The sequence below is a fragment of the Giraffa tippelskirchi genome, chromosome 6 (genome assembly GCF_054371585.1).
Source record: "Giraffa tippelskirchi isolate mGirTip1 chromosome 6, T2T-mGirTip1v1.2.pri, whole genome shotgun sequence".
Lineage (NCBI taxonomy): Eukaryota > Metazoa > Chordata > Mammalia > Artiodactyla > Giraffidae > Giraffa > Giraffa tippelskirchi.
Genome location: NC_137280.1, coordinates 163,937,288 through 163,962,154, shown reverse-complemented (window position 1 = coordinate 163,962,154; position 24,867 = coordinate 163,937,288). Strand labels below are relative to the sequence as shown.

Below are 24,867 nucleotides of genomic sequence, written 5' to 3'. Positions count from 1 at the left end.
ATTAACGACTCTGTCTTCTGCAAAAGATGTAATAAAACACAAGCCACAGAGAAAGCGTTTTAGGTTAAATGGTATAACACTGATCTAAAACCTCATCTATGTTGTGATGTGTGTTGAGAAATGAAGCAGGATTCCTCAACTGCAGTCCATGGCCCCTCAAGGACCATGAATGTGTTTTACAAGAGGGCCTGGGAATCTCCAATAGCACGTGTGAGTGTGTGTGCATGCACACTGTCATATTGTGCATTTTGGATGAAGTGTTCTGTCACTCGAATCAAGTTCTCAGAAGTGTTCACAAATCCAAAATGGTGTAGAAACACTAGAATTGAGGGAAACTTTTCCTCCGAATACACTCTGACAAAATTTCTCAAAAGGATGTTATCAACTACCAGATGGAATATTTACCTCTTAAGAGAATGTTTCTGTGAATTTTGTTACTTAGGAATCATTCATAATTAAGCTCATAGAGCCATATTTAGAAAAAACAAATAAAAAACCCCACATATTTTCTTCATGACTATACTTGTCAGAAGGAGCCCTACTGATAAGAATCACTGATATTTGGGAATTTGTTTGCCCCGGACATAAGGACAAAGTGCCTCTTAAGATGATTAAAATAAAAGACAAATTAATCATGGTGTACCATTCATCATTATATATCAAGTCTAAGTGAAACCAAAAGGTAATTGCTAAGTCATTCATATCAAATTAAACTATAGTTATTAGAACCGTAATAGAAAGTGGAAATACTTCTTTTTAGCATATTTATTCATTACATTTTGGTATATTTTTTTCCCATGGAAAGAATTTTTTAATTCTAAAAAATGAAAGTTGACAGAGTGTTTACATTTTTTTAGCTTCCGTTTTAGAAGCTAGAGACCATTTCTTCTCTGTCTCAGTGTTTGTGTTTTTCCAATGAATTATTGATAAATTCATTAAGAGTATAACTTTTCTTGATATTCTGGTGTTTATCCACATGCTTTTGTTCTCTTGTTTCAAAATAAGAAATATTAATGTGTTAAGGAAGACCACCAGCTTTTAAAGCAGTACTTTGGAATTTAATGTTTTAAATGAACAAGGAAATTAATATTTAGTTTGTACTCAATTTATCCTACATTATTAACATGAAAATGAATTAATTATAAAAGGATATGATTTTTGCATACATACATGTACATCAAATATGAATATAAATAGCATATAAATTCCATCCAGTTGTATATATAGAAAAAGACTCTGTATTTTGATTCTGTCATTATCATAATGGAGATATCACCCTACATCTTTTGGACTATGTTCTTTATATCTTGATGTGTGTGTGTGTGTGTGTGTGTGTGTGTGTGTGTGTGTGTGTCTGTACTGTGGATAGAACTTTTCTAAATAATTAGTAACTTTAACCTACTGATCACAATGGTTTGTTTTTCTTAATGTATGTTTGTGTGTTTGTTTCCTTTTCTGTTGCGTAGGAATTTTGAAGACATCTAATAGAGAAGTTGTAATAGAGAAACCTAGAACAAATGAGACCAGTATTCCTTCAGAGCAACTACTACCAGTAACAGAAGTAAGTGAAGAAAAAATGAGTGGTGGTTTTTTATTCATATGTAGTAACAGCCTCATTTTCCTGTGACTCCGTTATGAATCAGAACATCTTGATTTTTACCCTTTGCCACTAAAAAAAAAATAGTAACTCCTAGTTGAAAACTGGCTTGCAAATTTAGATGAAAATTGAATTTAGTGGGAACACTGCTCTGTTGCACAATGTGTTCCATGGAAGCAGTCGGGAGCTGGCGATGAAGAGATCTTTGTTCTCATCCCAACTCAGGGACTACACCTCGAGAATTTGGACCATGGACAATTGTTGAAAAGTGACAAAGTGGTAAATAAAAAGGAAAGGAACAAGGAGAGACAGTTTGAACTGGCCTCTTATTTTAGTGTGCCCAGCAGGTCCCTGTCTTTTCTCAGATCCATTGCCACTCTTTCTCTATCTCTTCTGTATTTTAGAGAAAAACATCCTCCGGGTGTTCTTGCTTTCTGGACCTGGGAAGGTTTGACCAATGAAAAGGACTGAGGGAAGACTGGAGGGTAGATATTGGAGAGAAATCAGGGGATTTCTTCCCCTCACTCTGTGTTGGGGAACATCTCCAAGAGTAGCTGTGACTCCTTCTCCTCCATGCTTCTCCCCACATACAGTCCTCTCTCTGGTTTCAGGTCCACAGGGCAGGTCGGCCACTTTCACTCATTGTGACATTGTGGGATCTTTAGTGGCAGCATGCAGAATCTTCTAGTGGTGATGTGCAAACTTTCAGTTGCATCATGTGGGATCTAGATCCCTTACCAGGGATATTAAGAAATTAGCATTAGGTAATAGAAGAAAGGGATTGGATGGGGAGCTCCTTTGCACACAGAACAGAAAACCATATTATTTCCTCTTCTTTCTTGGATCAACTAGTAAATGTTCTGCATTCTAACTGGAATGTCTGTGATTCCAAACATCAGATGGGAAGAGTAGAAGTAAGCCAATGATGTCTTATGTAAATAGATAGACTTCTCAGAGGAGATTTGAGTAGTAAATGTCTTCAGTTTTCTTTTTAAGAGCAGCTATTAATGTTTTTGCTTTTCCATATTTTGAAAAGATACCTTCAAAGGTATTATATTCACATATAAATGACTGTGGACAAAGGTAATCATTATGGCACACACACCACCCACAAAGTCACTGTGACCATGGCAATTAATGGCAATTTTCCCCATAACATATTTCCTTGAGTGCATGAATGAATGCTTTTAATGAATAGACATTCCCTGGTGGGGGGACAAAAAAGCAGAGTTTTATTGTTGTTGTTAATTTTTATGAAGGTAGGTTTCTTTTCATATTTCTATTATAAACGTGTCTCAAGAAAATACCTATATGGCACAGAACTACACGCATAGCACTTGCAAAGTTTCACTTAGGAGAAAAGAAACTATATGAGCTGAGTAGATTCAATGATTGATTCATTTTATGTAATAAAAAGATGAGCGGTATGTCTTTAAGCAGGCCCTATGGTGCTAAAGGTCCAAATAAACTTTAGAAAGGATATGAGAGTTACATCTTAATTACAGGCTTAATGAGAAAGAGAGCCACTTTTTCTGACTAGGGAATTATGGAATCATAGAATTTTAGCTCTAGAAGATAAATCACCTTTATTTGTTCTGCATATACAAAAAGAATTAGATTAATGCTTAGTGAGAATTTTGTATACAAGAAAATTACGCTAATAATCTCAGTAATTTTAGACTGCAAGGAACTATAGAAATCACTCAATTCAGCTCTTTTATTTTTCCAACAAAAAACTTGAGATCCAGAAAAATAAGTAATTCAGTTAGAAATACCAAGCCTAGAGTCTTCTGAAGTTGGGGGTAGGTAAATTATTGCTGTTAGCAAGATCATACTAAAGAAGGAAAAGTTTAGTACTGAGCATAGATTCAGCCTACTATCCATAATGTATTTACACATTAGAGAATCTTAGAGGGCTTGAGGGAAGTATCCATTTGTAAATATATTGCCACATGAGCCAAAGACCAAAAGAAAAACAAAAATAACACCAGCCTCCATGCCAGCCTTTCCCACTCCCCACATAATAGAGCAATGCAAATTATTTTAATTCCTCATTTTCTGGAACAAAAGTAGTGATGCTTACCACTTTGTGGGTGGAGAAACAAAATAAAACTCTACAGCAATAAAAATCTAGAAACATGCAGTGGTATATTTTTTCCAAGAAATTTATTTCTTATTGCTACTTTTTTGGCTTGTCTGGATGTCTAACAATGAAAAAGAAATAAAAGATTGAATATTAAATGCTGTCTTATGTCACAATACTTGTTAACAATAAACTATAAAAAAGACTAAAAATCTAATTTAGACTTTATTAAATATATTGAATTTAAAGGTTGCTTTACGTGATAAATAGTAAGTGGAACTTTCAGCTCTCATAAAGATGGTTTTATTGAACTATATTTAAGACATTAAATTTTGAAAAAAAAGTTTTTGATTAAATCCACTGATGAATTAAATTGAAATGTCAGTATATTACTGTGTATAAAGAATGCACATGTTTTGGATATTGCTTTATTCACTGGGTAATATTTTTAGGTTATAAGAATGGCTTTTACAGTTTATCAAAGAATACCTATATTCAACATGCTGAATGAAAGTAATGCTTTTATATCTATAACACTAGAAACACTTGTTGTTAAGATTAATATAACTGCATATAAATTTGTATTTCAGGCTACTTTATTAGATTTTGGCTGGAGAAGTGCATTTAAAAAATTATCGCTTCCCGTGGCACATTGTATAACAACAGCCACTGAAGATTTTTCTGCAAAAATTCTCCAACAGGAACAGAATGAAAGGTCTTCAACTCTGAGCTATGCTTTGAACCTTGTAAATGTCCAGCAAGTTTGGCAAGATAGCTGTGTGGTTCCTGAAGCAGACCAACCAAAGAAGATTGCAAAGGCAAGTGTTAAATGAAATCCTTTCAAATTAGATTGGCGTATGAGATTTTCTTCTTCATGTAAACCATTGCAAAGGGAACCAACAGAAAAATGATGGGATCTCTTGGGAAACCCTTTTCCAAGAGAAAAGGGTACCCAGTACCATGTTTTTTCAGTATCCATGGACCACTGTGCTAACAAAAAGGACTTAAACCTGCTGCCAACTTTTTGCTCCATGAATCTGAAGCAACTAAAGAGAGGGCCTCTGTGACTTCCTGGGGACCTGGGAAACTGCCTGTTTGGGTGATACCTTTGAATGACCGCCCCCCAGGAGAAATTTAGGAGGTTGAAGGAGTTGTTGTCTTTTATCAGTTTGGGCAACCTTTAAATCTTGACTCACACCTTAGTAAACATTCCATTAGCATCAGTCTTACATCTGTGTTTTGAGAGTCACAGAACATACTGAGAGAATAGGCAGTCATTATGGAAATGGAGAAATGTAGTTACTCAATATTAAGTCTACAGTGGGGTCAGCAACCCACCACTGAAATGTTTTTGAAAGAGAGTTTTCAAAAGTGACCTTAATCCCCCACTGTCACCTGAAGCTCTAGAACATTCCCTGGAAACATTGTTGGCCTCTCTGGAGAAGAGACAAGTGAGCCTTTTCATCCGCCCATCCATCACACCTCCTTTGCCATTAAGAAGGAGTAAATTCATAATAACTAGTGAAACGCTAAGCGCATCACTCCTAAAAGTTGCTGACTCTATCAATAAGAAAATGGTACATGAGATTGTTTCTGATGCTCTTAGATTATTTAAGTTAAACTGGTACAGCTTCATTTATATGTGGTGATTAATTAAAAAAAAACTTTTATGACAGTTTAGCAAAAAAAAAACAACAACCCAGGAGTAAGTCAAAAATAATGTAATCATGAATACATATTTTCTTTTTTTTTTAAATAAATTTATTTATTTTAGTTGGTGTATAATTACTTTACAATATTGTAGTGGTTTTTGCCATACGTTGACATGAATCAGCCATGGGTTTACATGTGTTCCCCATCTTGAACCCCCCTCCTACTTCCCTCCCCATCCCATCCCTCTGGGTCATCCCATTGCCCCAGCCCTGAGCATTTGTCTCATGCATTGAACCTGGAATGGTGTTCTGTTTCACATATGATAATATACATGTTTCAATGCTATTCTCCCAGAACGGCCCACCCTCACCTTCTCCCTCAGAGTTCATAAGACTGTTCTATGCATCTGTGTCTCTTATTCTGTCTCGCATATAGGGTTATCGTTACCATCTTTCAAATTCCATATATATGCATTAGTATACTGGATTGGTGTTTTTCTTTCTGGCTTACTTCACTCTGTATAATGGGCTCCAGTTTCATCCATCTCAACAGAACCAATTCAAATGTATTTTTTTTAATGGCTGAGTAATATTCCATTGTGTATATGTACCACAGCTTCCTTATCCATTCATCTGCTGATGGACATCTAGGTTGCTTCCATGTCCTGGCTATTGTAAACAGTGCTGCGATGAACATTGGGGTACACGTGTCTCTTTCAATTCTGGTTTCCTTGGTGTGTATGCCCAGCAGTGGGATTACTGGGTCATATGGCAGTTCTATTCCCAGTTTTTTAAGGAATCTCTACACTGTTCTCCATAGTGGCCGTACTAGTTTGCATTCCCAACAACAGTGTAAGAGGGTTCCCTTTTCTCCACACCCTCTCCAGCATTTATTGCTTGTAGACTTTTGGATAGCAGCCATTCTGACTGGCATGAAATGGTACCTCATTGTGGTTTTGATTTGCATTTCTCTAATAATGAGTGATGTTGAGCATCTTTTCATGTGTTTGTTAGCCATCTGTATGTCTTCTTTGGAGAAATGTCTGTTTAGTTCTTTGGCCCATTTCTTGATTGGGTCGTGTATTTTTCTGGAATTGAGCTGCAGGAGTTGATTGTATATTTTTGAGATTAATTGTTTGTCTGTTGCTTCATTTGCTATTATTTTCTCCCATTCTGAAGGCTGTCTTTTCACCTTGCTTATAGTTTCCTTTGTTGTGCAAAAGCTTTTAATTTTAATTAGGTCCCATTTGTTTATTTTTGCTTTTATTTCCAATATTCTGGGAGGTGGGTCATGGAGGATCCTGCTGTGATTTATGTCGGAGAGTGTTTTGCCTATGTTTTCCTCTAGGAGTTTTATAGTTTCTGGTCTTACGTTTAGATCTTTAATCCATTTTGAGTTTATTTTTGTGTATGGTGTTAGAAAGTGTTCTAGTCTCATTCTTTTACAAGTGGTTGACCAGTTTTCCCAGCACCACTTGTTAAAGAGATTGTCTTTTCTCCATTGTATATTCTTGCCTCCTTTGTCGAAGATAAGGTGTCCATAGGTGTGTGGATTTATCTCTGGGCTTTCCATTTTGTTCCATTGATCTATATTTCTATCTTTGTGCCAGTACCATACTGTCTTGATGACTGTGGCTTTGTAGTAGAGCCTGAAGTCAGGCAGGTTGATTCCTCCAGTTCCATTTTTCTTTCTCAAGATTGCTTTGGTTATTCGAGGTTTCTTATATTTCCATACAAATTGTGAAATGATTTGCTCTAGTTCTGTGAAAAATACCGTTGGTAGCTTGATGAGGATTGCATTGAATCTGTAGATTGCTTTGGGTAGTATACTCATTTTCACTATATTAATTCTTCCAATCCATGAACACGGTATATTTCTCCATCTGTTTGTGTCCTCTTTGATTTCTTTCATCAGTGTTTTATAGTTTTCTATATATAAGTCTTTTGTTTCTTTAGGTAGATATATTCCTAAGTATTTTATTCTTTTTGTTGCAATGGTGAATGGTATTATTTCCTTAATTTCTCTTTCTGTTTTCTCATTATTGGAGTATAGGAACGCAAGGTATTTCTGTGTGTTAATTTCATATCCTGCAACTTTACTATATCCATTGATTAGCTTTAGTAATTTTCTGGTAGAATCTTTAGGGTTTTCTATGTAGAGGATCATGTCATCTGCAAACAGTGAGAGTTTTACTTCTTCTTTTCCTATCTGAATTCCTTTTATTTCTTTTTCAGCTCTGATTGCTGTGGCCAAAACTTCCAAAACTATGTTGAATAGTAGTGGTGAAAGTGGGCATCCTTGCCTTGTTCCTGACTTTAGGGGAAATGCTTTCAATTTTTCACCATTGAGGATAATGTTTGCTGTGGGTTTGTCATATATAGCTTTTATTATGTTGAGGTATGTTCCTTCTATTCCTGCTTTCTGGAAGATTTTTATCATAAATGGATGTTGAATTTTGTCAAAGGTTTTTTCTGCATCTATTGAGATAATCATATGGTTTTTATCTTTCAATTTGTTAATGTGGTGTATTACATTGATTGATTTGTGGATTTTAAAGAAACCTTGCATTCCTGGGATAAAGCCCACTTGGTCATGATGTATGATCTTTTTAATATGATGTTGGATTCTGTTTGCTAGAATTTTATTAAGGATTTTTGCATCTATGTTCATCAGTGATATTGGCCTGTAGTTTTCTTTTTTTTGTGGCATCTTTGTCTGGTTTTGGAATTAGGGTGATGGTGGCCTCATGGAAAGTTTGGAAGTTTACCATCTTCTGCAATTTTCTGGAAGAGTTTAAGTAGGATAGCTGTTAGCTCTTCTCTAAATTTTTGGTAGAATTCCGCTGTGAAGCCGTCTGGTCCTGGGCTTTTGTTTGCTGGAAGATTTCTGATTACAGTTTCGATTTCCGTGCTTGTGATGGGTTTGTTAAGATCTTCTATTTCTTCTTGGTTCAGTTTTGGAAAGTTATACTTTTCTAAGAATTTGTCCATTTTTTCCAAGTTGTCCATTTTATTGGCATATAGCTATTGGTAGTAGTCTCTTATGATCCTTTGTATTTCTGTGGAGTCTGTTGTGATCTCTCCATTTTCATTTCTAATTTTGTTGACCTGATTCTTCTCCCTTTGTTTCTTGATGAGTCTGGCTAATGGCTTGTCAATTTTGTTTATCTTCTCGAAAAACCAGCTTTTAGTTTTGTTGATTTTTGCTATGGTCTCTTTTGTTTGTTTTGCATTTATTTCTGCCCTAATTTTTAAGATTTCTTTCCTTCTACTAACCCTGGGGTTCTTCATTTCTTCCTTCTCTAGTTGCTTTAGGTGTAGAGTTAGTTGATTTATTTGATTTTTTTCTTGTTTCTTGAGGTACACCTGTATTGCTATGAACCTTCCCCTTAGCATTGCTTTTACAGTGTCCCATAGGTTTTGGGTTGTTGTGTTTTCATTTTCATTTGTTTCTATGCATATTTTGATTTCTTTTTTGATTTCTTCTGTGATTTGTTGGTTATTCAGAAGCGTGTTGTTTAGCCTCCATATGTTGGAATTTTTAATAGTTTTTTTTCCGTAATTGAGGTCTAATCTTACTGCATTGTGATCAGAGAAGATGACTGGGATGATTTCAATTTTTTTGAATTTATCAAGGCTAGATTTATGGCCCAGGATGTGATCTATCCTGGAGAAAGTTCCATGTGCACTTGAGAAAAAGGTGAAATTGATTGTTTTGGGGTGGAAAGTCGTGTAAATATCAATTAAATCTAATTTGTCTATTGTATCATTTAAAGTTTGTGTTTCCTTGTTAATTTTCTGTTTAGTTGATCTATCCATATGTGTGAGTGGAGTATTAAAGTCTCCCACTATTATAGCGTTATTGTTAATTTCCCCTTTCATACTTGTTAGTATTTGCCTCATATATTGTGGTGCTCCTGTGTTGGATGCATATATATTTATAATTGTTATATCTTCTTCTTGGATTGATCCTTTGATCATTATATAGTGTCCTTCTTTGTCTCTTTTCACAGCCTTTATTTTAATGTCTATTTTATCTGAAATGATTATTGTGTCTCCTGCTTTCTTTTGGTCTTCGTTTGCATGAAATATGTGTTTCCATCCCTTCACTTTCAGTCTGTATGTGTCCCTAGTTTTGAGGTGGGTCTCTTGTAGACAGCATATATAGAGGTCTTGTTTTTGTATCCATTTAGCCAGTCTTTGTCTTTTGGTTGGGGCATTCAACCCATTTACATTTAAGGTAATTATTGATAAGTATGGTCCCGTTGCCATTTACTTTGTTGTTTTGAGTTTGTGTTTAAACATCCTGTCTGGGTTTCCTGTTTAGAGAAGATCCTTTAGCATTTGTTGGAGAGCTGGTTTGGTGGTGCTGAATTCCCTCAGCTTTTGCTTGTCTGTAAAGCTTTTGAATTCTCCTTCGTATCTGAATGAGATCCTTGCTGGGTACAGTAATCTGGGTTGTAGATTATTCTCTTTCATTACTTTAAGTATGTCCTGCCATTCCCTTCTAGCCTGAAGAGTTTCTATTGCAAATGAAAACCACAATGAGGTATCATTTCACACCAGTCAGAATGGCTGCTATCCAAAAGTCTACAAGCAATAAATGCTGGAGAGGGTGTGGAGAAAAGGGAACCCTCTTACACTGTTGGTGGGAATGTAAACTAGTACAGCCACTATGGAGAACTGGAAATAGAACTGCCATATGACCCAGCAATCCCACTGCTGGGCATACACACCGAGGAAACCAGAACTGAAAGAGACGCATGTACCCCAATGTTCATCACAGCACTGTTTACAATAGCCAGGACATGGAAACAACCTAGATGTCCATCAGCAGACGAATGGATAAGGAAGCTGTGGTACATATACACAATGGAATATTACTCAGCCATTAAAAAAAATACATTTGAATCGGTTCTACTGAGATGGATGAAACTTGAGCCCATAATACAGAGTGAAGTAAGCCAGAAAGAAAAACACCAATCCAGTATACTAATGCATATATATGGAATTTGAAAGATGGTAACGATAACCCTATATGCGAGACAGAATAAGAGACACAGACGCATAGAACAATTTTATGGACTCTGAGGGAGAAGGTGAGGGTGGGACGTTCTGGGAGAATAGCATTGGAACATGTATATTATCATATGTGAAACAGAACACCATTCCTTGTTCGATGCATGAGACAAGGGCTCAGGGCCGGGGCAATGGAATGACCCAGAGGGATGGGATGGGGAGGGAGGTGGGTGGGGGGTCCAGGAAGGGGAACACATGTAAACCCATGGCTGATTCATGGCAATGTATGGCAGAAACTATTACAATATTGTAAAGTAGTTAGCCCCCAACTAAAATAAAAAAATAAAAATTAAAAAAAAAAAAAAAAAGGAATTTGCAAATATTGGAAAAAAAAAAAAGAAAGATCAGCTGTTATCCTTATGGGGATCCCCTTGTGTATTATTTGTTGTTTTTCCCTTGCTGCTTTTAATATTTGTTCTTTGTGTTTGATCTTTGTTAATTTGATTAATATATGTCTTGGGGTGTTTCGCCTTGGGTTTATCCTGTTTGGGACTCTCTGGGTTTCTTGGACTTCTGTGACTATTTCATTCCCCATTTTAGGGAAATTTTCAACTATTATCTCCTCGAGTATTTTTTCATGGCCTTTCCTTTTATCTTCTTCTTCTGGGACTCCTATGATTCGAATGTTGGGGCATTTCATATTGTCCCAGAGGTCCCTGAGGTTTTCCTCATTTCTTTTGATTCTTTTTTCTTTTTTCCTCTCTGCTTCGTTTATTTCCATCATTCTATCTTCTACCTCACTTATCCTATCTTCTGCCTCCGTTATTCTACTCTTGGTTCCCTCCAGAGTGTCTTTTATCTCCTTTATTTCATTATTCATTATATATTGACTCCTTTTTTATTTCTTCTAGGTCCTTGATAAACATTTCTTGGATCTTCTCAATCCTTGTCTCCAGGCTTTTTATCTGTAACTCCATTTTGTTTTCAAGATTTTGGATCATTTTTATTATCATTATTCTAAATTCTTTTTCAGATAGATTCCCTATCTCCTCCTCTTTTGTTGGGTTTGGTGGGCATTTATCATTTTCCTTTACTTGCTGAGTATTTCTCTGCCTTAATCTTGTTTAGATTGCTGTGTTGGGCGTGGCCTTTCTGTATTCTGGTAGTTTGAAGTTCCTCTTTATTGTGGAGGTTCCTCACTGTGGGTGGGGTTGGACGGGTGGCTTGTCAAGGTTTCCTGGTTGGTGGAGCTTGTGTTGGTGTTCTAGTGAGTGGAGCTGGATTTCTTCTCTCTAGAGTGCAATGGAGTGTCCAGTATTGAGTTTTGAGATGTCTATGGATTTGGTGTGCCTCTGGGCAGCCTGTATATTGATGCTCAGGGCTATGTTCCTGCGTTGCTGGAGAATTTGTGTGGTATGTCTTGCTCTGGAACTTATTGGCTCTTGGGTGGAGCTTGGTTTCAGTGTATATGTGGAGGCTTTTGGATGATCTCTTATTAATTAATGTTTCCCCTGGCTTTCAGTCTTATTCTTGCAGTAGCCTCAAGACTTCTCCATCCATACAGCATCGATAATAAAACTTTTAGGTTAATGGTGAAAAGATTCTCCACAGTGAGGGATACCCAGAGAGGTTCACTGAGTTACATGGAGAGGTGAAGGGGGTGGTGGTTGAGGTGACCAGGAGGGGAAGAGGGGGATTCAAACGTGGAGAGAGCAATCTAGCCAGTAAGCACTCCCCTCTGTGCTCTCCACAGTCTGGAACCCTCAGAGTGGTTCACAGAGATACATAGAGGGGGGGAGGAAGGTAACAGAGGTGAGCATGAGTAGAAAGGGAGGAATCGAGAGGGGAGAGAGAGATCTGGGCAGTATTCTGTTTCCAAAGTGTTCTCCGGTACCCAGAACACCCTCAGAGATTCACAGAATTGGGTTGAGAAGAGAAGGAGGAGGGTGGGAGATAGAGGTTCCCTCCTTTCGAAGATAATGGGCTGTTTTTCTGGATGCCTGATGTCCTCTGCCAGCGTTCAGAAGTCGTTTTGTGAAGTTTGCTCAGCATTCAGATGTTCTTTCGATAAATATGTGGAGGAGAGAGTGGTCTCCCCGTCCTATTCCTCCGCCATCTTAGCCCCGCCCCCGGATACATATTTTCTGAGTTCAATTAACTACAAATAGAAGTATTGTCATGGAAAGCTATTTCATGAGTTTTTCATAATGTCTCTCTGGCAAGGATAAGGTTTGAAGTTTATATGTAGAGAAATATCATTTTTGTATTTCTTTATTTGACATAAAACATTTAACTTTCTACCACTGAGACATCGATTATTATAAAGTTGTGTCATTATATTTATGTTTGATGCCAAATTCATTATTTTGGAATTTAGTCTCCCTGTACATAAATTACATGGCACTGTCAGAATACAAATAACTCAGTGCTACATTTATTTCTCCCTAGTTTTGTTCTGACATCATGGAAAAACTTGACATAATGCTTCCACTGGCTCTGGCATGCAGAGATGATTCTTTTCAGGAAATTAGAGCAAACTTTGTGGAGGCCTGTTGTAAAGTGGCAACAGCTGTCCTGGCCAGACTGCAAGAGAGAAGCAAGGAGTTTCCCTCCAAAGCACCCCTGAAAAACCTACACACGCTGCTCTCCACCGCTGTGTATGTCTTCCAGCATTTTATGCAATATGATCATGTGATGAAAGAAAATGCTAAGAAGTGAGTGTCATTTACACCAAGTTGATGGCCGTTCTTGCAGTATCATGTAATCTTTGGGTATCATGGAAGTAGAATCTTGATACTAGTATTTGAGAAGGAGAAAATAATAATTAGCATGGTGAATTATTTTCACTTGTCTTGACTAGGAAATGTCAAAAAGGTGGAGCATGGGTTGTGTTAAATCAGATATACAGAGAGTAAGAAAGGTAGGCATTCCCTCTGAACTTTGAAGGCCCACTGGGATGACCTTTGCATTTTCCAGACTCTAGTCTGGAGGAACTATTTTCAGCATACTATTAAGACGTGACCATACAAAGCCTTTCCATTCCACAAGGCCCATTGTACCGATTACACTGAAAAGGAAAAATAAACTTCTCCCTGTCACACAAAACAATAGTTGTAGAAAATGCCCTTCTCTTTAGTTCCTAGACCAACTAGACACGAGGAGCTGGCCTAGAGAAGAGATGCATTGCTGTCTATTCTTGTGACCAACGTAAACATATCTCAGAATGCCCATTTCATAGACGCTATCCTTCATGTGTGAAAAGGAAGCATTGACAGTCTCAATTCTCATGCATTAGTGGTCCAAAAAGACCAAGTGTTTTCTGGCTAGAGAACAGAAATGACCAGATGTATAATCACATGGTCTATATGGCTTCTCTTGTACTCTCTAGAAGACGGCATGGTCCTTTGCAAAGGGAACATGTAGACTGGACACTCCAGTGTGAGCCCAAGAATCTAGTCTGTATTCCTTATTCAGCCTTTGCAGTCCCTTTGTAGTAATGAGAGGAAGCATAAGTGAGTGTACTAAAAGTAGCTAGAGATAAAAATAAATTTGGCTTGATATAGGGTATAACTATGATATTTCTTTAATTCCCTTAAGTAGTCAGATGTTGTGATTCATACTCGAATTTATAAACAAAATGTGCCAGCAATCCCTTTATTTCTGTAGAATATTGTAAAACAGTTTATGAGATAATTGACAGCTACAAAATTATAATTTTTAAAATAAAAAGACTGTTTGTGGGACGTGTGATAGCTTTATAAAAGTTGGTTCTGACAAATGCATGTTGTTCTCTGTAATAACGATAACCTAATGCCTAAATAATGCACTGATCTCTAATAATAGGCTTACAAAGAATACTTTGATTTTTGAATGATGTATTGACAATGCAGTTTGTCTCAAGTTGAAGCGCATATTTGTGGAACAGCAGATGTACGTTTTCAAAGGACTCGCAAAACAAAGACCAGCTTTTTTATTTTTTTCTTTCTGGAAAGTGAATGTGGATGCAGACTTCAGCATCAGGAGGAAATGAATGATTGATATCTAATAATCAAAACCATTTGTAGTACTGGAGATTGTTACCTCCTACTGCACAGGCCTTAAATCTCTGTCTCTTTGATCATTCCCTCTGAACAGACCCATATTCCTGGTGCCTATCCAACGATACCAGGAATTCATCAATAGTCTGCAGTTTCAGGTTACGGACTACTGCGTCAGAGTTTGTGCTACAAGCATTTTACAGGACGCTGAGAGCCACCATTGGGATGACTACAAAGCTTTTTATGAGGTGTGAAGTTAAGTTTACTATCCCTCCTTTTTACACAAATATGTTTTACTGCCTACCTGCTTTCTGGCTAATTAGAAACATGAGCTTGGCATTACTAACACACGAAGGCTGTTAGGATAATATTTTTTAAATATTGAATTTATACTTGGAAAAACACTGTTCTTAAAAACCTGAAATAATTAGAACACTCCTTCTGCTTAAAAGTAAAAATAACTTAATTTGAGCTGCAGTGTTTCCGTGCTATGTAATAAGTTGGAATGTAATGGGATACAAGTAAAACTCAAGGAGAAAACAATGCCACAATATAATACTACAACCTTGTATTGTTTTCAAAGAGACCAGTAATAGGTATCCTTGCACTTTTTTCTTGTTATATATTTCCATCTGTGTTTGATAAAGATTTTTTTATTAAATAGCTTTATTCTTTTTATACTTATTTTCCCTTCTTACTGTGCGTTCTTATGAGTGTGCTTTAAGACCCATCTGATCATTTATAGCTTACCTATTTTCACTTAACCCATGTTTTGAAATCCCAAATTTCTACTGAATTAAAGCCTAATGATTCCTAGTGCCACCAAAACCTGGATCAATTAAAATTATTCATCATCAGGCTTCATTAGTTTCCCTTCGTCTGAATCCCATTGATTACACATAAACCACAATATTTGAAATCCCTTGAAGTGGATTTCAGAGCAGGGTGAAACATTTATAATATCTTAATCGAGATAATCAACATTTTCAAAATGTCATCAGTCAAGCCCACCTGCCGTAGTCTTTCCAATGTATGCCTTACTCCAGATTGAAGCTTGTGGTTTTGTTTCTTGATTATCCTGCTAACTGTAGAGTATTGAGGAAACCAGAGTGGAGTTTTATTCAGTGAACTCACTCCTGTCACCTTGCTGACACCGTGGCTCCATTTATGCCTGGGTTATTATCATAATAAATGTTGTCACAACAGAGAGGAGCAGCTTAGAAGCTTTTTAAAAGGGCTTTCCACTTTTTCTAAGACCATTTCATCTCTCCTTTAGAGGCCCTTCCCAGATACCTTTTCTTTCTGCAAAAGCATCTGTATAGGGTTTTCCAAACCTGATGTGCTTCAAACAGCCGTGAGCAGAATGAAAACGAGAAAGTAGTATGGTGCAGCTGGTAGCCTGAGATAAGAATAAAAGTATTGGTCTCCCCTCTCCTGGCCGCGTCCCAGCTGCCTTATTTGCCTTGAAGTAAACAGAGAGGTTGAAAATGAATCCATCTCATGTTTCAAACTATTTCAACGTGTCAGTGCACTGATGAGCAATTTTATATGATGTTTCCATTGAAGAACAGGTATCCTCTCACTATCCGTCCAACAGAGGGATATTATGTTTCCTTTCATGCAAATTGGGAGCTGGAAGAGTGGTACAGTATAAATAATAAGTAGATGCATTGAGAACCTGTTATTGAAGTTATCAAGTATTTAAAAGAAAAAAAAAAAAAACCCAACAAATTACCACATAACATGCAACTCTTAGATCTTATGACAAGGCTTTAGCTTCCAAGACAGAAATAACGAGATAGCTAGCCTGTGATTACATGGTACTGTAGCTTCCATATACTTACATGATCAGTAGTTACAATTTAATTGCAGAGTTAGTGGTGGTTATTTATGCTCAGATAAAAAATAAAGTGATATGCTTTTCTGTTTACCAAAAATAAGAACCTTCTAAAAACAACATAGATTTTAAGCTGTTTTGATAATTGGAGTACCCGGCATGGTTTTATCCTGTTTACTACACCCCTCTCTCTTCCTCTCCCCATTATTCCAGCTGATTTGTGAAACAGGACTGGTAGGAATGTTTGAAGGGGCGAGGCGATGACATCTGCCCGACTGGAGGTGGAGGGTAAGATAGAGATCTCCGGGGATCCTATCTCCATGTGCAGAGTGTAGTAAAGAAATAGTGAGAGAATTTATAAGATATGGAGCAATATTTGCTCATGTATTGTGATAACAAGTGAGCCCTAGATACATCATTTCCATTTTCTGAATTGTCAGGTTGAGAGAGCCAAAGAGTTCAGTATCTGTCTGAGGAGGTGCTGGTCAGATGGCACAGTGGGTGTTCAAACTATGTGTTTAAAATCAAGCTTTTAGCATACTTGACATCTGCTCAATTTTAGCAACTTGTGTTTTCTAATAGTCAGAGAATAAAGAATTGTCTGTTCAAAGATAATATTGAGTGGCTTATATAATAAAGCCCAGCTGCTTGTTTCCTGATATATAATCTAAATAAAAGTTCACATCTGTTTGTATTATAGCGGGTCTACAAAAATAACAGATGTTTACTAGCAGAATACTTTTGAAATGACAACAAATAGGGAAACAGGTCAGAAAAATAAATGAATCACATTTAATTTAATGAAAGCCCTTGCATACATTGAAGCTATACACATTTTGAAGAAAACTGCGAGACAGATGACCAGTTTGGAATGTTTTTAAGTGAACATGAAGTTTATATTTTTAAAAGTCTTAAAAATAAGTATCTTTAACTTTTAGGGGAAGAAATAGGTGTGCCTAAAGTTATTTTTATTTTCTCATTTATTGCTCAAAGGTAGTTATTAAGAAGACTAGTTTTTATATTTTGAAAAATATGAAAAATCATGTTGACCATATTATTCATGTTAATATGGGCACCCACCCACCACCATGGAGAACATGTAAATCATTGAGACCAGCCATGATATTGGCTGGGTTGGTTTTGCGTTGCTTAACATACAACACAGGAAGTAATAAAGAAAATAAAGCATTAAAATTCCTTTCTTACCTGAGGAAATTTTGTAAAGTATTGTTTATCACAGAACACACAACAAAGAAAATATAAGAAACTGATTTTGCAACTGTGTTAATTTTTTTTTAAACAGTTTTGAAGTACCTCTAGTCAGAAAATCAGAAGTGGTCAAAGTCCCCACCAGTTTGAACTTGACTCTGACATTTTGACATCCAAGTTTCCCACCCAACAAGAACAATTCTACTCATTTATAAACTCCATTTGAAGGTCAATAGATAATAACTATAGATTATTATTATTACAGTGACTTCAAAAGACTTTAGTAATCAAAGAAATTACCAGGAGAATAATATGTAAGGAATATATACATAAGAAACTGTCAAATTTAGGTATAGGAGAACATCAGTTCAGTTCAGTTGCTCAGTTGTGTCTGACTCTTTACGACCCCATGGACTGCAGCACGCTAGGCCTCCCTGTCCATCACCAACTCCCAGAGTTTACTCAAACTCATGTCCATTGAGTTGGTGACGCCATCCAGCCATCTCATCCTCTGTCGTCCCCTTCTCCTCCTGGCTTCAATTTTCCCAGCATCAGGGTCTTTTCAAATGAGTCAGCTCTTTGCATCAGATGGCCAAAGTATTGGAGTTTCAGCTTCAGCATCAGTCCTTTCAGTGAATATTCAGGACTGATTTCCTTTAGGATGGACTGGTTGGATCTCTTTGCAGTCCAAGGGACTCTCAAGAGTCTTCTCCAACACCACAGTTCAAAAGCATCAATTCTTTAGCGCTCAGCTTTCTTTATAGTCCAACCCTCACATCCATACATGACTACTGGAAAAACCATAGCCTTGACTAGATGGACCTTTGTTGGTCCATCTTTTCAATATGCTTTTTAATATGCTGTCTAGGTTGGTCATAACTTTTCTTCCAAGAAGCAAGCGTCTTTTAATTTCATGGCTGCAATCACCATCTGCAGTGATTTTGGAGCCCCAAAAATCAAGGCTGTCACTGTTTCCACTGTTTCCCCATTTATTTTCCATGAAGTGATGGGACCAGATGCCATGATCTTAGTTTTCTGAGAACTAAGAGAACTAAGGGGAACATTGGAATTGTTTAAAATGATGTTTGTTTAAAAAATATAAGTAATGTGCGAAATAGAAATTTTAAGTCAAAGAGGATTACTTAAGAGATAAAATGAGAAGTTTTTCTCATTTAACTTTTGATATAGTAATGTAATCGGATAGTTTTGGAAGAACACATTCTTCAAACTTCAAATAATCTATTTCAAGTAATCTTTTAATCTGGCCTGAAGAAAAGGAGGAAACTCTTAGCACACCTCCCTGAGAGCTTGTTCACTAATTAACGGTTGTAATTCACTTGGGGTGATCTTCTCATTTCTGCCTGTTTCTCCTTGGCTTTGGCTGCTGTTGGATCTCATTCTGTGGTCAGGGACAATTTGACACAGAAAAGAGGTCTATCGAGAGGTGGAAAGGAATGAGAACCTGGCCCTTTGGAAGTATAAAGTACTGTAAAAATACTAAGAAATGATGATAACATCTTGTAAAATCAGACGATTTTAGGATGTGTTTCTAGTACTGTTGTTGAAACTCCACGGATGAAATAGCCTAACATAATCATCTTCGGTGACCCCCACTTTGTTTTCATGCATGTTGATAAGTACGCAGTATGCAAGTTTATTTTTGCTCCTGTCATTTCACTGTGATGTGAAATCTAAACCATTTTTAAGATGCTCTCAATTATGTTAATAAGCCCTGAAGAATATACATACTTAATTTAAATGATTTCTCTTTAATTTTAGAAGAATCAGCCCACTATCTTAGACTATGCAAAAGACTTTATTTAGCAGCTACAAAGATGATCATTTTAAAGTAAATTTTAAACTCCGGACCAGGAGTAGGTAAATCAAGGCTACCTTAGGTTAAATGCTTGTGGTCTGGATTTGCACTAGAATATCTGGTCTTGTAACTGAAACAAAACATCTGTTCCTTTGTCAATAAGAATGTTTTACATCTTGTCAAAAATCTTTCTTGGTCATCTAGTGTGTCAAACTCTCCAGCTATTTCCTTTCAGCCTGAACTAATTAAGTTCATAGGAAGCAAACTGACATTTGGTAAGATGCGATTCCCATGTTTAATGTGTGGTGGTTTTGCCAGGGGGAAAGATGCTCCTTCTCGCTCCAGATGTGGCATTATTTCTTCTGGGCGCTTCATCACGACCTCTGGACCATCCTGCCCCCTAAGTTAGCCCAGGAGATACTAGCAGAAGTTCTGGAGAAGTCTTTGGGTCTCCTGGCCTCCAGATATGCCCGGGCCCATCCCAGTTATAACAGAACCCCACAGATAAGGTAACTGAAGTCGTGAAAACCATTACTTTTCAAAAAAATGTTTGTCAGTTGTATAAAGCAGAATGTACTTCTGAATCTCGTGATGTAACTCCTTGTATATTTAACATGTTTCTAACATCTGAAAGGAAATCATATTCAATTCTCCTGAGATACTTAAGTGCAAATGTGGAACTTGAATCAAAATAGCTTTGTTCTTTTTTTCTCCTTAAAATTGTATGTAAAACCCACTTTTTTCTAAAAAGTGAGTCAAGTTGTGTTTCAATCTAGGACATAGATATCCAAAGGTTAATAAATAAGATAAAGAGAGAAAGTTAACATCCTGAAATGGAGAGGAAAGCTGCAGTGCTATGATGAAGTAATTTGACTTTGAGATTCCAGGCAACCAGGGGATTTTACTTTCAGGTTTTTTTTTTTTAATGCCTTTAAATATTGTAGTTCATCTTCATTAAGGAAACTCTTTTGTCTAATCATTTTTCTCTTAATATATTCTAATTACTTCTTTCCTCTTTTCCTTTTCTTTTTATTATGTATTGCTAAAAAATAATTCAACAAAATGTGAAATCACAGAAAATGAGGAGCAGCAGTCATGAAGTCTTAAAGACTGAATTAAGGGCCAGTCCTAAAGGAAATCATTTCTAAAGGAGATCAGTCCTGAATATTCATTGGAAGGACTGATGCTGAAGCTGAAACTCTAATACTTTGGCCACCTGATGCGAAGAACGGACTCACTGGAAGGCAGGAGGAGAAGGGGACGACAGAGGATGAGATGGTTGGATGGCATCACCGACTCAATGGACAGGAGTTTGAGCCAGCTCCGGGAGTTGGTAATGGACAGGGAGGCCTGGTGTGCTGCAGTCCATGGGGTCACAAAGAGTCGGACACAGCCGACCGACTGAACTGAACTGAGCCGAACAGGCCAATTCTATGGGTTGTTTAGGCAATGAGTATTACAAAAATGTGTGTACATGCCAGCAATGGTCTATAGAAAGTGAAGGCTTTTGTTTTTATAAACATTCTGGCTAATGTAATTGAGGCCTGCCTTATAGGTATAAAAAATTTTTTTTCAGATATGTTAGGAAGAGCCTAAAGATATCAGAGGCTTTATTATTTTTTTCAGTAGGAATTATTTTCTGATCAACATGCTGCATGTGAGGGCATTTAGGTCTTGCTACAGTGTTTCATAAATATGGTATTTTTGAACAAGCTGTTTCAGATTACTGACCAAGCATTTGAAAAAAAAAACACATTGAATTCTAAAGAAGAGATGGAAAATTCCTTTTGAGAGCAAAGGATACCTTCATTCTTTTCCTTATGTAGCTTACATCACTTTTGACTGTGAGGTGGCAAGTCATTATGAGATACTTATGAAATCAGATTTACTATTAGCTCATGAAATAGGTAGTATATTTAATTCATTAACTGTACTATAGAGACTTTTGGCTTCTATTTTCTGGGTATATAAAAATGTCATGCAAGTCTAGAGTTATCTTTCCTAGTTTTTATAAGTAAATTATATACTTTTATTTGAATGATTAATTCTAAAATATCCATTTTGTAGAAATCAGATTTCACTTGGCATGTGTTTGTTTGTGTCTGTGTGCATATATATAAATATATATCTTGGATTTGCAATTCTTTAATTAGCAATTAGAGTGAGTGGATGCAAACTACAATTAAACTTTCCTAAGGGTGATTCTGGATGCTATTAGAATTCTAGCTTCCAACTGTCATATAACAAAAACCATGCTATATATATATATTGTTCAGTCACTCAGTCATGTCCAACTCTTTGCAACCCCATGGACTGCAGCACGCCAGGCTTCCCTGTCCATCACCATCTCCTGGAGCTTGCTCAAGCTCATATCCTTTGAGTTGGTGATGCCATCCAGCCATCTCATCCTCTGTCGTCCCCTTCTGCTGCCTTCAATCTTTCCCAGCATCAGGGTTTTTTTCCAGTGATTCAGCTTTTCATATCAGGTGGCCAAAGTATCAGAGATTCAGCTTCAGTATCAGTCCTTCCCATGAATATTCAAGTTTGATTTCCTTTAGGATTGAATGGTTTGAACTCCTTGCATATATATACATATGCAAGGAAAATATTAATTTGATATTAATATTTTAAATTATATTAATTGATTGATGTTAATATAAATTAATATTATTTGCATATATATGTAAGGAAAGCAAGTATTAAATTTGTGGCAAATATTTGTGACAAATTTAGTTAATATTGCAAAGTTCTGAAACTATAAGCTTTTTCGTTTGTGCTTCTGATGCCATTTTTTTTTTCGCCTCCCATATGCTGCGAGAACATATTGTTCAGTCTTGTACCTTTCCTTTGATACCTTGTAGTTGAATGAGAAGATTGTTCTGCTATCAAATTTTTACCTATCATATGTATATGGATAATAGAGAACTTTCTTTTAGCCTGACTTTTCTTTTGCTGAATTTAATTGCAATGAAAGCCTCTTGAGATTCTTGAAGAAGATCTTGATAATGCAAAACAGACTGTTTTTCCTTTTTTAAGAAAAGCACTTCTGAAACCCTTCACTGCTATAGACTTCACCATCTCTAAAGATAATGAATGGTGTTGTGCTCAGTCATGTCCGACTCTTTGCAACCCTTTGGACTGCAGCTCGTCAGACTCCTCTGTCCGTGGGATTTTCCAAGCAAGGATACTAGAGTGGGTTGCCATTTCCTCCTCCAGGGGATCTTCCTGACCCAGGGATCGAACTCGCATCTCCTTTCTCCTGCACTGAAGGCAGTTTCTTGACCTACTGAGCCATCAGGGAAGCCCGATGGATGGTATTATGGGTCAGCTAACACCTGGAAACTCAAAAGCTATCTTTGATGCTTTGTCTGTTTTTGATCTCTGAATCTCTGATGTCTAAGCAAATATTTCTGTTCTTACACATGTTTAATATAATAGATATAAATGATAGTGTGCACACCAAACAGAGAAAACAATTTTAACATGATTTTCTTCTTTTTCTTTCCAACAGACTTGATGTCACAACAATTTTAATTTGCACTGAGAACATGTTATGGTCAGTTTGCACATCTGTACAGAAGCTTTTGAATCCTCATGCGTATGTAGATGATAAAATTTTTAAAATTCACACCCACTGTAATAATCTCTTCACAACATTAGTTATTTTGACTTCACCATTAACAGAATTACACCAGTAAGTATCAAATGTATTTTCTTTTTAGCTACTATGATATATAAAATAATGTGATTTCATGCTGCTTACTGAATTGTGTGAAGTAGCAAGTAGAAATTTATTGAAATGCAGTTTTGATATTGTGAGTTGAACCATTTTACAAAACTAACTCTAACCAACAGGGGTTTCTTCATTCTTGAAGTTATTTGATCCTAATAATGTGGTTTTTCTCTATTGATTGATCCTATTCAGTTGTTAAGGTCTAATACAAGCAGGAATATTTTGAGCATCGTTATTTGAGTTGTTTGATTTCTCTATGAAAAAATAAATCATATCCCAATGGCTTTATGCTTCTCTTAAAAATACTTTTTAATTTGATATAAATGATTTTCTCTAATAAAAAAGATTTTTGAATGATTGTAAAAGGCCCTCTAGTCTGGAAGAGATACAATGTTTCCAGTTACTCTGCCATAGATTTGCATTTTTAGTGTTGGACTTTAGTGACTGAGCTAGGAATGGCAAGTGGAAATAGGAGTAAGTAATCATTTTTTAAATGTTGAAATATTTTACTTAGCTAAACAAATAAGATTCAGAGAAATTAAAAAATTTGAACTGCTTTTCTGGTTAATTTCCTTCAAATTTGTAATATTATAAAAGACGTTAGAGTAAATCTTATAATGAAACATTAATATACTTTTGTTTAAACCCTCCTCCAAAGTAGTCAGTTTATCTTAAAACATTAAATATTGCATATTCTTAAGTTTCTTGGATAGTAAAAATTATACAGATTTCTATTTCTTAAGATAAATTTGACAAAGTATTTGTTTCTGTACCATCCTGGTAAAGGCAATATATAAATCTTGATTTTCAGTAAATTTTGTGTTAGAAATTCTAAGAGTAATTAACAAGTTTTATTTCAAAATTTCCCTATAATTTTCACCCACTCTTTGACTTTCAGCAGACCCATTGTTTACAGATTGCTTCTTCTGGCAACCTTTCCATTGAGATCTAATTTTAGAAATGGAAAATTCTTTCAGAAAGGGAAAGAAAGAATGAGATAAATTGCCATAAATTTGGGATTATATGCATAATGGTGCATAATCACAAAAAGCTCAAGTTCTGAAGCCCATAATAAATCCTAGTAAACTAAACTGATTTACCATAGATGAAAAAATTACTATGCTTTTAGTTCAATGGGTCATTTCATCTAAGGGGAAGGCCCTGTGAAAATCAGGAACAAAGTTGACAAATTTCATGGATTGGTCATGGTGAGCAATATTGAATTTCACGGTCTGTCACAGATGAATAGAAAATTTTTAACCCCCCAATGCATTTGTAAAGCAAATAAATTATTATCAAAGTTTGCATATTTTAATAATAATAATAATGTAACATACATTCATTATTGTTAACCTGTGGCCTTTTGATACATTTTTAAACAATTCTACAAGTACTCAGATCTCTGATTTGTGCATTAGATATTGCACTGTAACCTCATTCAACAAATTTAAATTGCTAATTTCAACCAGAATTGCAGAACATTTTATACCAAACACTGCCTCTGTTTTTTTTTAATATAAAACATACATAGTGGTTTTCCTTTAAAGCATGAATAAAAGTCTATATATACTTTCATTTTTTAGTATTTCTCAGATCATAAAAATTTTCACAGATTTTATCCATTCATGTTGATATAAAATTTATGATTGCTTTCCTAGGGTATAAATCTAATTTTTAAAATATAGTTTGCTTTCTATTGACAAAGGAAATCTACAGGGCAACATATTCTGCACCAAATAGGAAAAAAAAAAAAGTGTGTGTTGCAAGAACTCTATTGATTTATTTAGCTTCTTTTTGCAGCCAGGATATGAAGTTGTCATATTATTAGCATTTCAAGAAAAAAATTGTATATCTATTTCACATTTAAAAATTATACTATATGCT

General features: G+C 36.0%; 1 protein-coding gene across 20 annotated transcripts in view; it reads left to right on the top strand.

Moving 5' to 3' along the window:
- The window catches only part of KIAA0825 (KIAA0825 ortholog), a 404,341-nt gene that overhangs the window by 116,543 nt on the left and 262,931 nt on the right, over positions 1–24,867 (top strand). For 10 of the 20 annotated variants that reach the window (XM_081498685.1, XM_081498686.1, XM_081498687.1 and 7 more), the window contains 6 exons: positions 1,467–1,561; positions 4,271–4,498; positions 12,800–13,065; positions 14,486–14,636; positions 19,569–19,759; positions 22,762–22,944. In XM_081498685.1, the coding sequence (XP_081354811.1) occupies positions 1,467–1,561; positions 4,271–4,498; positions 12,800–13,065; positions 14,486–14,636; positions 19,569–19,759; positions 22,762–22,944 (1,114 nt within the window). Of the gene's footprint in view, positions 1–1,466; positions 1,562–4,270; positions 4,503–12,799; positions 13,066–14,485; positions 14,637–16,438; positions 16,514–17,528; positions 17,663–19,568; positions 19,760–20,326; positions 20,584–22,761; positions 22,945–24,867 lie in introns of those variants that run through there. The other 10 variants (XR_014056217.1, XR_014056221.1, XR_014056215.1 and 7 more) reach the window with 10 other exon arrangements.